The 14,603-nt window shown below is 34.3% G+C and overlaps 1 protein-coding gene and 1 pseudogene across 1 annotated transcript; both read left to right on the top strand.

Moving 5' to 3' along the window:
• On the top strand, window positions 1-5,495 carry LOC132645232 (uncharacterized). Its single transcript, XM_060362088.1, has 4 exons — window positions 1-1,269; window positions 1,345-1,494; window positions 3,548-3,733; window positions 5,158-5,495. The coding sequence occupies exons 1-4, from the start codon at window positions 244-246 to the stop codon at window positions 5,236-5,238; spliced, it is 1,443 nt and encodes a 480-aa protein (XP_060218071.1). The 5' UTR covers window positions 1-243; the 3' UTR covers window positions 5,239-5,495.
• A 4,558-nt stretch (window positions 5,496-10,053) lies between these two features.
• LOC132599929 (protein SRC1-like) lies at window positions 10,054-10,513 on the top strand (annotated as a pseudogene).
• Window positions 10,514-14,603: the final 4,090 nt, after the last annotated feature.

Raw genomic sequence — 14,603 nt, 5'->3', positions numbered from 1 at the left:
CGTAGCAATTAGCAACCCATATGTTGCATTTCTTGAGACATTTGTTTCATTACAATTGTAGGAACTGGGTTATTCGAAAATAAACTTCTGTTAAAAAAAAAAAAAAAAACCGAAAGTAGTCCCTGTAGAATTCACTTTCTGAAAATCTAAACCCAAAACCACCACTTTGAAACACTTTATACTAGTAGTTCGGTAAACCCTCGTAATTTCATTCCCCTTTGGGATCTCATCATTAACATAGAAATGAGACGAAGTTTGAGTAAGCTTTCTCACTGCTCTATCGGCCAACCACCCGCTTCCATTTCCTCCGCCTTTTCCACCTTCTCCGGCAGCGGCGGAGGCGGAGGCGGTGGTGGTAGAGGGCGGGGCAGAGGTTCCGATTTCCCAAACTTTGGATTCAGTCCGGGTAAACCCGAAACCGATGACTCCAAACCCGAATCCGAACCCGAACCCGCCCCTCCTGGAATTGGACATGGACGTGGTCGAGGTGGTAAACCATTCCCTTCTTCGCCAATTCTTCCCTCATTTTCTTCCTTCAACCCTAACCCTAACACTAAACCCCCTTCTGGCCGTGGCCGAGGTGGTATCGGCGCATTTTCTCCACCACCACCTCAGCAGCAGCAGCAACCGCCGCCACTGAGGAAACCGATTTTCTTCACAAAAGAAGAAGAAAAAGTTGATTCTAATTCCAACTCTTCTGAAGATCCTAATCTTCGTTCTGGTATAATATCAGTTTTATCCGGTGCGGGCCGAGGAAAGCCCGTGCAAACAGCTTCTCCTGTAACTGAGAAGCCTAAGGAAGAGAATCGCCATCTCCGTGTTCGGCAGCAGCAGAAAGCTGCCCCTGCCGAACCAGGGGAGAGAGCGAGCAGTCCACCGAAATTGAGTAGGGAGGACGCGGTGAAAAAGGCGGTAGGGATATTGTCGAGAAGCGATGATGGTGGTGATGCGGGTGGTGGGGGTAGGGGAATGGGAATGGGAGGGTTTAGAGGGAGGGGTGGTGGTGGTCGTGGTGCGATGAGAGGAAGAGGGGGTAGGGGTAGAGGGAGAGGAAGAGGAAGAGGTTATCGTCGCGATGAAGAGAGTGGGGATGGTAGTTTAGAGAGTGGGTTTTATCTTGGTGATGATGCTGATGGGGAGAAGTTGGCTACAAAACTTGGGCCTGAAACTATGAACACATTGGCTGAAGGCTTTGAAGAAATGAGTGCTAGAGTGTTGCCTTCTCCCATGGATGACGCCTACGTAGAGGCCCTTCACACTAACATGATGGTAAAGATTCATTTTATTCAAGAACTCTACTTTCAGTTGTTTTGTATAGTTATGTGATGTTGCTTTTATCTACAGATAGAGTGTGAACCAGAGTATCTGATTGGAGACTTTGAAAGCAATCCTGATATTGATGAGACACCTCCGATTCCCCTTCGGGATGCTCTTGAAAAAATGAAGCCATTCCTCATGGCATATGAAGGGATTAAGGATCAACAGGAGTGGGAGGTAAAATGGGATCCAATCTGCTGCTGATTTTGTCATATTGCGTTCTGTTATATAAACCATTTGCTATACTTTTATTGCCTCAAGTATGTTAAGGGATTTACGTACCGATAAAAAAATTGTTTTTTATGGGATCTTCACTATCGTCTGATCCTAAATTAGTTTATCATGGTACTCGGTGTTTCTCCATGGTCAATTTGGCATTCCGTAATATCATATTAGAACCTGGAGCGATCTACATACCTAATCCTGCTAAACTTTTTCTGACCTGATATTAGATTCTTGAACCATATCATCTTTTCCGCTATTTGAAATTTGATCTGTCTTTTGAACTATCTGCTTGTGAGATCGTCATATTGTTTTGGCTCATTGTGCTTTAATAATTGATTAGATACATCATTACTTTTATGCTTTTATGCTTAATGTATGGCTAAGATGTTTGAGCAACACTTTATGGTACATCACTATCTCTAGTCGCACTAATTTTGTAAACCTATGGCCTAGAGGACTTAATGGCTTTCTAATTGAAAATTTATTGCATATAACCCACAAATCTTAGTTGTCTTGTCTGTCGTTTGAGTACTTCTATCTCAACTCCAATGTTATTTGTCCTATATGCAAAAGGAATTGATGATGTCCTTTGGTTAGTGAAGATCTTTCAAAATTGCATAATTGCCAGGTTATCCAACTAAATATGTCTATAAAGAAATACTGTTATTAAAAAACATTGTATGCCTGGGCCCCTCTACAGCAATATAGTGAATTTCATGAAAATGGGAGAGAAAGAGAGACTGGTGCACCTGATGTATGAACTACACTATTAGTAATGTGGTTACTAGTGTAGATTGATGTGTAGACGCCTATATGAATGTTATTAATATATGAATGTTAGTCGAACAATCTCACTAGTTCTTTAGGGCACCGGTCTTAGCGATACCAAGCTACAAGTGGAACCTACAGTAGTGTGTAGATCGATGTGTAGACGCCTTGTCAAAAAAATCCATAGACTAGTAGTTTGAAAGAAGGATTCAAGTGCATGCAGCTATAGCAGTTGTACTATGAACTCTACAACCCTGAACCTTTGGGGATTGTACCATGTAGTGGCAGGTTCAGATGTCTTGAGCTTTTAGATTATTCTTTGTTATGGAAGTGGTTGTGATGGTTTCCTATAAAGAAGGATTAATTAGAAATGACAATTTGGATTTCTACGAGAAGATTCAGACTACATGGGCCTAAGCAATCTGCTAATAGGAATATTCTTTCACTGTTGAATCTTAGATACCCACAAGTAACCTGCCGCTATGAAATGAAGGAAAAAAACAATGCCTTTAGCGCTCATCTCATGGTTTTCCCGTGAGGGAGCTTCAAGTTGTGCCCCTCCCCTCACTCACTTCAACATCTATAAAATAACCTCCGTCTTATAAAAGTGGAAAGCGCAAACAGGCAACAAGGTTCATGAGTGTTGGAGTATTAAGCGAGAAATGAGTAGCTTTCTTGAGGTGAAGCACACAATTTAAGGATCTTTTAGAATACCTAATATATAAAAAAATTGTACTACAACAATCAAATTGCAATTAAAAGGACTAATTTCAGCATCTGATATACAACGATATTAGTCCAACCCCTCAAAGTTGAGATTCAAAGAACCGAGCAGTTCTCGTGCGAATCACTTTATCCGTTATTGCTTAAACCACACATTCATCTAAAGCGCATGTCTTCACCCATGAAATGATAACCCTCACTTTGCATCACTTCATTGCTTTAAGCAACAAAGCAATGGCTTTTAACGACACTAAATAATCTTTTCCCCTTAATAATACGGTAAGGCAGATCAGGCAGGATCACCCAATTCTTTTTACCTTGTAGTTAGTCTGAACAAAGTCCCACTCAGCAAAGAAATTATGGATGTAGTCCCACTTAGGAAAGAGATTGTTAGCTTAATTGGACTTGTTGCTTCTTGTGAAATCAATGAAGCAGTTGTTCTCTGTGCTGTTTCTTTGTTGCTCATCTTCTTCAGCTGACTCTCCATCCGTTTTTTTTTTTTTTTTGGTCGCAGGAAGCCATCAAAGAAACTATGGAAACAGTCCCACTTATGAAAGAGATTGTTGATTACTACAGTGGACCCGATAGAGTAACGGCAAAGCAACAGCAGCAAGAGCTGGAAAGAGTGGCAAAAACGCTTCCAGAAAGTGCACCTAATTCAGTAAAGCGGTTCACAGAGCGTGCCCTTCTGTCTCTACAGGTCAAGTATTATCAAACAGTTATTTGCTTTTAGTATATTTTAAGCCTAATAAGAATGAAACTGTGGGGAACTCATTACTTGAATGTTGAGACGTAGCAAACTGGTCTAAGAATGAAAGATTTCTCGCTGACATTAAATGAAAAACTAACAAGACAAGGAAATCAACTATCTTCTTATTTAGTTACAAGTCTCTATTGACGTGTACCGCTACCACATCCCATCCTAATTAGTAAAAAATATGTATCCGGAGCTATAATTTTAAGCTTTCGTCTTCTAAAAAAGTAAAAATTTATAGAAAGAGTCAGAAAGACGAGAAAGTGTGTTTCTGAAACATTTCTTGTTTCTAATCCAAGCATGGGAGATTGGAATAAAAACTTGGAAACTTTGAAGAGAGTTCTGTTTTTATTATGTTACCATACAAGGAAACAGAGAAATTTAATTAACAAGTTCTTGCACTCCTAATAACACCATACAAAGAAATAAGGAGGCCTTTTTATTATTTAAAAAGGTCAAACAATGAACAAAAGAAATTTAAAATTAGTTATAGTTATATTTTATCCAACATGGAATGCACTTACAAAGGTCAAAAAAGTCTTTATCAATATTTCGTGATGGGGCTTCTTGCTTTTATAGTAGTATAAAAAATAGGTTATTTTCCCACCAAGTGATATTGTTGTCTTTTATTTACTTTAAAAAAAAAATAACTATCTTCTTCTAAAGAGACTAATCAACACATTAGTTGTAATATACTTGATAATGTTTTCTGGACGCTTTGCTCTTGTTGGGAAGAGTATATATCAGTGTTATCAAAAGCGAAAAGCGCAAAAAAGCTCTAAGGTCAGCCAGGGCTTTAAGCGCAAAGCGCAAATCAACAGTGGGCTTTAATGAAAAAAGACGCAATGGTGCAAAACTACAAATATACATATGTTTAATCCAAGACAAATAATAATAAGCATGAATAACAAATATATGGAAAAAAAAACTGTAAAAATATTACAATAAAGTGAAATATCAATTATCTAGTGTCATCTTTTCAAGAGAGGCTCATTTGCGAGGAAAAGTATGTCTTAGAGCCTTGATGATGACACTGAAGCGCACATAAAGCGAGGCGAAGCGCTCAACATGTTTTGAGCCTCGCTTCAGGGCTTAAGCGAGCCTTTGACAACACTAATATATATATATATATATATATATATATATATATATATAATTGGATGTTGCGGGACTACGTACCTGTTTTATGGTGTTCATTTTGAATATTATCAGTCATTATCATCATTCTTTTTTCATTCTTCTTATATCAAAGATCTTAAATCGTGTATCTAAAAGATAAAGATATCTTGTGACTGTTTCATCTTTTACCTGGACACTTGATTCTTATGCTTCAACTTTATCGCAATATCTGACAGTTATCTATCTTACAGAGCAACCCCGGGTGGGGATTTGACAAGAAATGCCAGTTCATGGACAAGGTTGTATTGGAGGTCTCTCAGCATTACAAATAGATCAATTCGTTCCCCCAAAAGAATGTCTTTAATATTGAAGTTGAGATAGATGTGCTTAAACAGCAGCACTATGGGCAGGAAGATGACTAGGAAGTATTGCCAGTACAAGTTTGTTTACTAGAAATGCTGAGCATTTTGTTTCTGTTATGGAGATTTTGATTTTTTGATATGTGACATATAATGGTAGTTTTGTTTTAAGGTTCTCCATTGGCATCGAGACATCTCAGTTTTCAATAATTTGAAGATGATTTCTGATACCTTCTTAGTGCTTAGGAATTGTGCGGATTTGCTTAATACTGATGTAATGAAATAGATGGCTTGCCTCACAGAGCTGTCTTACCATCAAAGTTACCAAGATCATACTTCTGGAAATAATGATTTCAATCCTCCCTTTGCGGAGGCCTAATTTCTTGCAACTGTTCCTTTTTAATTACATGATTATTGTATTGCCCAATTTCTTGCAACTTTACACGAGCATAATTTACTCGTCTTTGCTTTCTTTTTGGTTCGTTGTAACATGTTGAGTATTTTCTTTACAAGGAAATTGACTTTTGTTTTGTTTGTCGGAATTTACAGTTCCATTGGTCACTACTTTGACCTTAGACTATGTTTCTGAAGTACCTAAATCATAGAATTGATCAAATTAATCCAGGAAAAATGAACTCAATTGTCCGAGCAAATGTAGGAACATCTCCCTCGTGGTTAATCGATTAATCTCAGCTGGTAGGCAAAGTATCATAACTCTATATTCAACAAGCGAGAGTGTGACCGATAACGATACAAGCATAAGTGAGTAGTTGTCTTGATGCGCTCGCTCTCTTGATTGGCTAAATAATTGTAGCTGAGAAGTAGTAGCACTTTTACATTGTTTCTGAATCTGTAAGACTGTAAGTTCGATTGTCAAAGAAAAAAGAAATCAATGAATAACTGAAAATTAATCAAGTGAATCATACTAGGAGACGGTAAATTAATCAAGTCAACCGTTGGATTAAGGCTAATTTCCTGCAATTTTGGAGAAACCAGTTCATATTATGAAAAAGCTGAGTCCGGAATCAAAATGCCCCCAAAAATAACATTTTGAACCAAAATACCTAAACAAAAAAAAATGTTACCAAACTACCTTTAGCGCAGTAATTTACTGCGCTAAAGCAATTAACGGGGACGGCTCCGTTAACTACTATAGCGCAGTAATTTACTGCGCTATAGTGTCCCTCCTTTTTTTTTCCGGCCCTTTTGGTTAACCCTTCTTCCATTACACTTTTTAACGTACTTTGACCATTGATTAATCATGCTTCGGGACCCCGAAACTTTAATATTTTATATAGAACCCTACTTATTTTTGTGCGATTAATAAGATAGGATCAATACATCAATACACAAAAGTTCGGATGGCTGTTTTAGTGGTTGAAAAGTGCTCGAACGCCATTTTCGTTTGAAGGCTCGGTGACATTAGCTTGAAGTTCTTTACGAATACTTAAACTTGTTCATTAATAATTAATTAAAAGTTAGTCAAAATGGCAGCATTCATACTAAAAAAAAAACTTAATTAAATTGCATCATTCATAACCTTGAGTAGATGAAAATACTTAACATTCTAATATTCTTCAAAATAACAGCATAATCATAAATTAAACTTAAAACTAAAATTACAACATTCTTAATCATCATCAGAGTACAAGTCCTCAATAGCGTCCTCAGAAAAATATTGGCGGTTTCTTAAGACACATCTTTTTTCAGTAGCAGTTAGTTCTCTACCGGTTGATGATGCTTGTTCTTTGGCCAACTTTAGCATGTACAATTTACATCGTCTTACCAGCATTCTTTTGTTTTCTTTTCTAATCCTTTGCACGGCAAGCTCGCAAGTTTCTGGACCTACTTGAGGCATGGTTAAGGAGTATCTTATTGGGATTGGAGCGTTGAGATTTTCCAAGTCACGAATAAGACGTTCTGATTCGGCAAGCCGATGTGACCATTCTCGGCGTAAACCGCAATAATATTCCCGCGGATCTGAATTTTTCACACTGCAGAAATCATCATTACGCTCTATAAGAAGGTGGGGATTTAGCTCATCTAGTTTGAAATCACTGGTATCGCTCAAAAAACTGCTATGATTTGAACTCTCATCATCACTGCTATTTGGTACTTTTGGAAGGAGTAAAGACCAAGCTGAGTTTCTACTACTCGACATTGAATATGGTGTAGTCTAATAACAAAAGAAAGGGCTACTTATATAGTTGCAAACCCCCAAGTACCCTCGGGGGGGGGGGGGGGGTTCTTTATGACCCTACCTACTTACCTTATTGTAAGAAAAATATTAATCTTCATTGGACATTTCACAATCCGAATCCCACTTGGATCTAAATCTTGTGCTACCATGTATACCATATTCTACCCTATGGTAACGTATTTGCATTCGATTGTTCTTTTCGCGAAAATAATTAAGAGCCAAATTAAACTCTTGTGGAGTTCCGCGAGGCATTGACATAGCACGTTTTTTTGGGCGTTTAAGCCCTACTGACGCTAACTTGTGCTCCAGTGCTGCAGCCTCCCCAACACGCCAATCCCACTCCTCTCTCATTTTATTATTGTATTCTCGATTGAATCTATCGTTAGGGTTATTTGAGTAATGAAAATCATCATCATTTAGTTCCCAGGTCCTACCTATTGCTTCAAATATGTTTGCTGGAGTGAACGATATAACACGACTAATATCTCTAAATTGGTCAAAAAATGACATAGTAACTCAATTTTGTGTGGAATGTTGCGTGGTTGGTAACAACTATTCGTCAAATTACGTTATATAAAGTTTGATTCGAATCATGACGTTTTTCTGTTTGATAGTTGAGGTGACGATATGTTGCAGGGGTATAGTGAGTAAAATAGTGCGTTATACTAGTATAACGCATTAAATTACCGCGTTATACTGTCATAATGCGGTATTGTGATAGAATAACGCAGTAATTTACTGCGCTATTCTGACATAACACAGTTATTTCATGCGTTATGCAACACTCCGTTCTTAATTTGATTTAACGTAACACTGCAAGACACTGTAATTGCATGCATGCGTTGGTTCTATATTCAAACTTCAAATCCTATTAATACTGAGTTCGTATAAGGCAAAAAAAGCAAAAATTCAAAGTTTCATCTAGTTTTTACATTTTGTATTCCTCCTAAATTATTCAAAATATGGCATATGTTCCAAGAATTAGATTTTCTTTATTCTGGGACGGACAAATTATATTCGAGAAAAATAATTTGCGCTATGATTCTTCCCCAAAATACCATGTTAAGTTTTCACTTGATTTAAAATTCTCAAAACTACTCCAAGCCTTGTATAATAGACTACAAGTTAGTAAAAGTGATTTTGATCTAAATATAATTGGAAAATGTCCAATGTCATTTACGCCGCAAGGTGTAACTAGTTATGGACAGTGGTACATTCAAGATGATGATTCTTTGATTGATTATTTGAAGGCGCCTTATGATTATAGGCAATGCATAATTTTAAATGTCCTTGAAATGTATATAGAGAAGGTCCCCATTAATCGACTTGAATTCATGGCTAGGGCTCCTCGGGAACCCAAAATAGACCTCGTCGGGAAGCCCCGTCTATAATTCAGGCCGAAGTCACTCAAGCGGAACCTACTTATTAATACAATTACCCTGACATGAGTACCTATGAAAGCATTTTGACTAGCCAAATGCCTCTGGATAATTTAAGTCAGCAATTTGACGGGCAGTGGTAAATATTCATTTTTTACAATATTATTATTATTATTATTATTATTATTATTATTATTATTATTATTGTATATGAAGTATTAAGTATTAGTTGAGGTAGCAGTTCGCTGAAGAACAATTGTTTCCTGAGTTGGTGCAAGGCTGTGACTTATATCCAGACCTCTCGGTTTTTTAACCTGAGCTTTGTCAATATTACTTGGTAAATTAAAAAATTATTACTTACCCAAAAGAAAGGATTAATTGTGTTCTACTTTCCCTTTTTCAAATTTTTTTACAGTAGATATCCATTTAGAAAAAAGCAATAATGGAATATTATTATCATTTAAATTTGGTAAAGTAGACACTTGTCACAAGGATATATATAATAGTCATTTTCATTTTAATTTATGTGAATCTATTTAACTGGACATGAAGTTTAAAGAAGAAGTGAATTTTTAAAAACTTTTGTTGTTAAATAAGATACATATATTTTATGTGGATATAAATTATTGCATAAAAATAAATTATTTTCAAACATAAAATAAATTATTCTTTTTCGTATAAATTAATAAAAAAATAAGTTCACATAAATAAAAACGGAGAGAGTATAAGGGAAATATCTCAAACGTAACATTCGGAGGGGGGTCTGTAAAATATTATATCTCTGTTTCAATTTGTTTGAATCTATTTCTTTTTTAGTCCGTATCAAAATGAATGACCTCTTTCCTAATTTGAAAACAAATTCACTTTATGAATGATTTACAGCCACACAAATTTTCAACGCTTATTTTGAACCAAAAATTTTAAAAGTCTTTTCTCTTTCTTAAATGTCATGCCCAATCAAATAAGTTCATATAAATTGAAACGGAGGAAGTATCTTTAATTAAAAAGGGGTGGAGGGAGTATCTTTTTCTCTTTTAAAAGAGAAAAAATATCTTGGTGGTGGAATCGAGTACGCGCAAGAGGGTTATAAATGTAAAATGCTGACATGACGCGCAGAGGACCCTCCCTTTTCCCCAATAAATACCCACCTCTTATTCATCATTTTCTTCGCCCCGATCACAATTTGCCAAACCCATTTTTTCTTATACTAGTCAATTACACAACATGTCAGGAATCCTCCACAAGATAGAAGAAACACTCCACATCGGAAGGAGAGAAACATGACGATAAACACAAGGAAGAAAAACACCATGACGATAAGCACAAGGAAGAAAAGCACCACAAAAAAGAGGACGGGCATAGTGGAGAGCACAAAGAAGGGATTGTTGAGAAGATAAAGGAGAAGATCCATGGAGATGAAAGTGGAGAGCACAATCACAAGGATGGAGAGGAGAAGAAGAAGAAGAAGAAAAAGAAGAAGGATAAGAAGCATGATGGACATGATAGCAGCAGCAGCGACAGTGATTAGATCTCATTGCTATGCTACTTTCTTTTATGGATCTATATGCCTATCTATGTATCAGTTCTTTCCCTTGTTTAATTTCCTCCTATGTTTTAATAACTGTTATGGAATTTGATCTATGAATCCATCGTTTGTTGTTTAACTGAATCATACCTTTTTTGTTTTCATCTCCCTTTTTTTTCTTTTTCTGTTTTTTGCAATTAAAAGACCAGTGTTTTGGTTACATTTTAACGGTTCAGGTCTCTCCGTCCAAGAGAAGAGGCGATTTAGGAGAAAAGGACATAAATGGTCCCTTAACTGTGAGTAGTTTCAAAATAGTCCCTTAACTATGCACTTAACCATTTTGGTCCTTTTAAGTTTGCGATAAGTTAACAAAAATAGTCCCTTAACTATGAGGGTTGGTTAAAAATAGTCCTTTAAGTATGCACTTAACAGTTTTGGTCTTTTAAGTTTGTCAAATGTTAATATTTTTAGTCTCTGATAAAATATTCATTGAACTCTGTTTGTTAGATTTGACGAGAACTATAAAAAAATTAGCGAGAATTCACATTTGGATGTACGCATTACTAAAGAAAAGGTCAAATACCTCAGGATAAAATCGACGGACATCAGTCGATTATAGATAAAAACAGAGGGAAAATCTACAGATTTGATAATGTCAGAAAATAGTGTCTTGGAACACAAAGACCGACATATTCTGTCGGTTGATTCCATCGGCTAAGTAAAATACACTAAATTTAATTTTACTGAAAATCCGAAAATAAATTCTTTCATTATAGTGATTTTTTTAAAAAAAATAGGGTGAAGGTCCAAATATTCAACTTTATTTTAAAATTTAAACTCTTCTCTCAATTATAAACCATACATATTTTTTTATTTTATTCTATGCAATGTCTATTTTATCCTCAATATTTATAATTTTCCATTTATGTAATATCTTTATGTTATATAAAATATATTTTTTAAACTAAGTATTTAAATTCACATTTTATATAAAATATAAATTTTTATTTAAATTCACATTTTATAAATAGAATAATCCTTTTATAAATTTATCACAAAATCTAATGTTACTTTTTCTGATTGATATTTTAATATTACATACATGAAGCATATATTATGTATGTACATGCATGTATATATGTATATACACACTCATATTACCTGTTATTTTACATATATATATGTATATTTAAATTTTATTTTTGTCTTATTCTCTATTATCAATATATAAATGAATTTTGATTGTCATTAATGAAATATAATTATAATTTAAAATTTATTTATAATACAAAAATAAAATCTTTTTGGAATTTGTTAAATAATTTACTTTTATTTTTATTAATTATTTTGATTACATGCATTGAAATGTATTTATAAAGTTATTATTACTTATTATTTTTATTTGTTATTTTTACTTATATAAATAGATATCAAAGTGTTGATTATTATTAATAAAATTTCATTCTTCTCATTTATTTTATTATAGAACGACATTAAATTATATACTCAATTAGTATTTTTTACTTTTTTTTTATCTTGCAAATTATATTTTTTTTTTTGAAAATTTGTTACATAGATTAAAAAGATAAAAATCATAAATTTAAAGAAGTAAAAGAAAAAAAAACAGGTTGATGAATTTTAAAGAAGTAAAAGAAAAAAAAAACAGGTTGATAATGTAAGGGTAAAATAGAAAATTAAAAAAGTCAATTAAGATAAAGAGTGGAGAATGACTATTATGTTATGAAATTATGAATGTCCATTTCTCAAATATAATGCTCCTTCCACCATGTTAATGGTTCTTCCTTTTTCTTCCACCATGTTAATGGCTCTCCCATTTTCTTCCACCATTTCATATATTAAATACATATGTATCACTATAAATAGAGACATAAATTTTCATATGAGATACACTTGTAAAAACATTTTGGAAAAATAGTAAAAATCTCTCCTCTTTTGTCATTCTATTTCTATGGTTTTCATCCATTAATATTGTGACTCTTTTAGCTTCATTTTATAACACGTTATCAGCACGAGACTCTGCCGTTCCGAGAAAATACTTTAAAGCCTCAAAGATATTGATTTTCTATTTTTCTTTACTAATGGCAAATCTTACCAAACGTGAATTTGTAGCTTTAGATATATCCGGCAATACCTATATGTCTTGGATTCTTGACGCTGAAATTCACCTTAATGCGATGGGTCTGGCAGACACCATCAAAGATAAAAATGAGGCATCAAACCAAGACCGTGCCAAGGCAATGATATTCCTTCGCCATCACCTTGATGAGGACTTGAAAATGGAATATCTCACTGTTAAAGATCCTCTTACTCTGTGGAATAATTTAAAAGATAGATATGACCACCTGAAGATGGCCATACTTCCACAAGCACGTTTTGATTGACTCCATTTAAGGCTACAAGATTTTAAATCTATTAAAGCATATAATTCTGCCATGTTTAAAATTATTTCTCAGTTGAAATTATGTGGTGAAAATATCACTGATCATGATATGCTGGAGAAAACATTCTCCACTTTTCCTGCCTCGAGTATGCTCCTGCAGCAGCAATACCGAGAAATGAAGTTCAAGAAATATTCTGATCTAATCGCACATCTTCTAGTGGCTGAACAACATAATGAATTATTAATGAAAAATCATGAAAGCCGACCCATTGGTACTGCCCCATTCCCCGAAGTGAATGAGGCAAATTTTCGCCATTCTAGGCGTGGAAGAGATTGTGGCCCCAGTCGTGGTCGTGGTCGTGGTCGAGGAAGAAATTTTAATTATGATTCTCGTTTTGCACCAAATAATATCTTTCACCACCAGCAGTGTAAAAAGAAAGATGAAAAGCATAAAGATGTGCAAAAGAAAAATTCAGAAAATAAATGCTACCGATGTGGAGGAAAGGGGCACTGGTCACGTACCTGTCGTACGCCAAAGCACCTATTTGATCTGTATCAAGCCTCTCTCAAAAAGGTAGAAAAAGATGCTGAAGCAAATTTTATTTCTGAAGATAATATTGAGCCCATGCATCTAGATGTGACAGATTTCTTTGAACTCCCTGAAGGGAAAATAGATCATTTGATCGGTGATGGATCTGTGAAAACTTAGATATTTTATAAGTGTCATTTGTATGTGGTTATGTTTTCATATTTATATAATAAAATGTGTTTAATACTGTTGCACCCTATTTTTACCAAAGGCTAAACAAAGCACAACTTATGGAACTCTGAAAGAATTAATTATGTACAGAGTCGCCACCTAGCATTTAAGGTATACTATAAATTATTAATATATGCAGCTTAACATGGTCTACGAAAATAAGTGAGATTCTAGGTAAGGCTTCAAATTATTCCGAAGGGAAGGTGTTAGGCATCCTTCAGAATCCACAGATGTCATTCCCGGCTGGACCAATTTAACTATACGAGGGATGTGTAAAAAGGCTTTATTATTTACAAAAATTAATAAAATTTAGACTAAAAATTGATATGAATATTCACATAAATAATCATGCAATACGTATTTTATACATATGTGATAAAATAATTATTAAAAAAAACGTTATGTGCAACTTAGAAGCTTGGGTATGTGACAAAGGTATAAAAAATGAGCATGTAATTATTTTGCACTCGAAGTGAGTTAACTAATTTAACTAGCTAAGTGTGTACGCCTAATCAATTAATTATGAGAGTATGTTCTAAAGCCTAAATATTGAGGCAAATCACCTTATTTATTCACTTAAGTGTGCTAAGCTATTGAATTAAAACTCTAGCAAAACATGATAACTATAAGAATATTAGCTACAAAAATAATAACTGTCTAATATTAATTTGTCTAAAACACATAAAATTTAAATCACCTAAGCAGATCATAAATAAATACCACTAACCTACACCCAAAAAAGTAAAGTTTCACTATATTTTACGCTTGCATAATTTAAGAATGTAAAAAAAAAAAAAAAAAAAAAAAAAAAAATATATATATATATATATATATATATATATATATATATATATATATATATATATATAAACAAAGAATTTAAGAAGCTATTTGAACTTCTTTTGAGTGTCATCTTCAAAAAGTAACTTCAGATACCTGCATGAGACTTAATAAAAATGTTAGTAAGAGAATAAATAATTATCGGATGAATTAAAAAATAATGAATAAACTTAAAATAAAAATCCGTCTTTGTACATGGAAGGCCTTGGAAATCGACGGAAATTTCTTCATCG

This window comes from Lycium barbarum, chromosome 6 (genome assembly GCF_019175385.1).
Source record: "Lycium barbarum isolate Lr01 chromosome 6, ASM1917538v2, whole genome shotgun sequence".
Classification (NCBI taxonomy): Eukaryota; Viridiplantae; Streptophyta; class Magnoliopsida; order Solanales; family Solanaceae; genus Lycium; species Lycium barbarum.
The sequence above is the reverse complement of the archived record's forward strand: the minus strand, read 5'-3'. Positions and strand labels throughout refer to the sequence as shown.

Excerpts from the sequence above, each read along its gene's own strand:
- LOC132645232 (XM_060362088.1), top strand. The coding sequence starts at position 244 with ATGAGACGAAGTTTGAGTAAGCTTTCTCACTGCTCTATCGGCCAACCA. Across the intron at positions 1,270-1,344 it reads CCCTTCACACTAACATGATG|ATAGAGTGTGAACCAGAGTA; the intron begins GTAAAGATTCAT and ends TTTTATCTACAG. Across the intron at positions 3,734-5,157 it reads GTGCCCTTCTGTCTCTACAG|AGCAACCCCGGGTGGGGATT; the intron begins GTCAAGTATTAT and ends TCTATCTTACAG.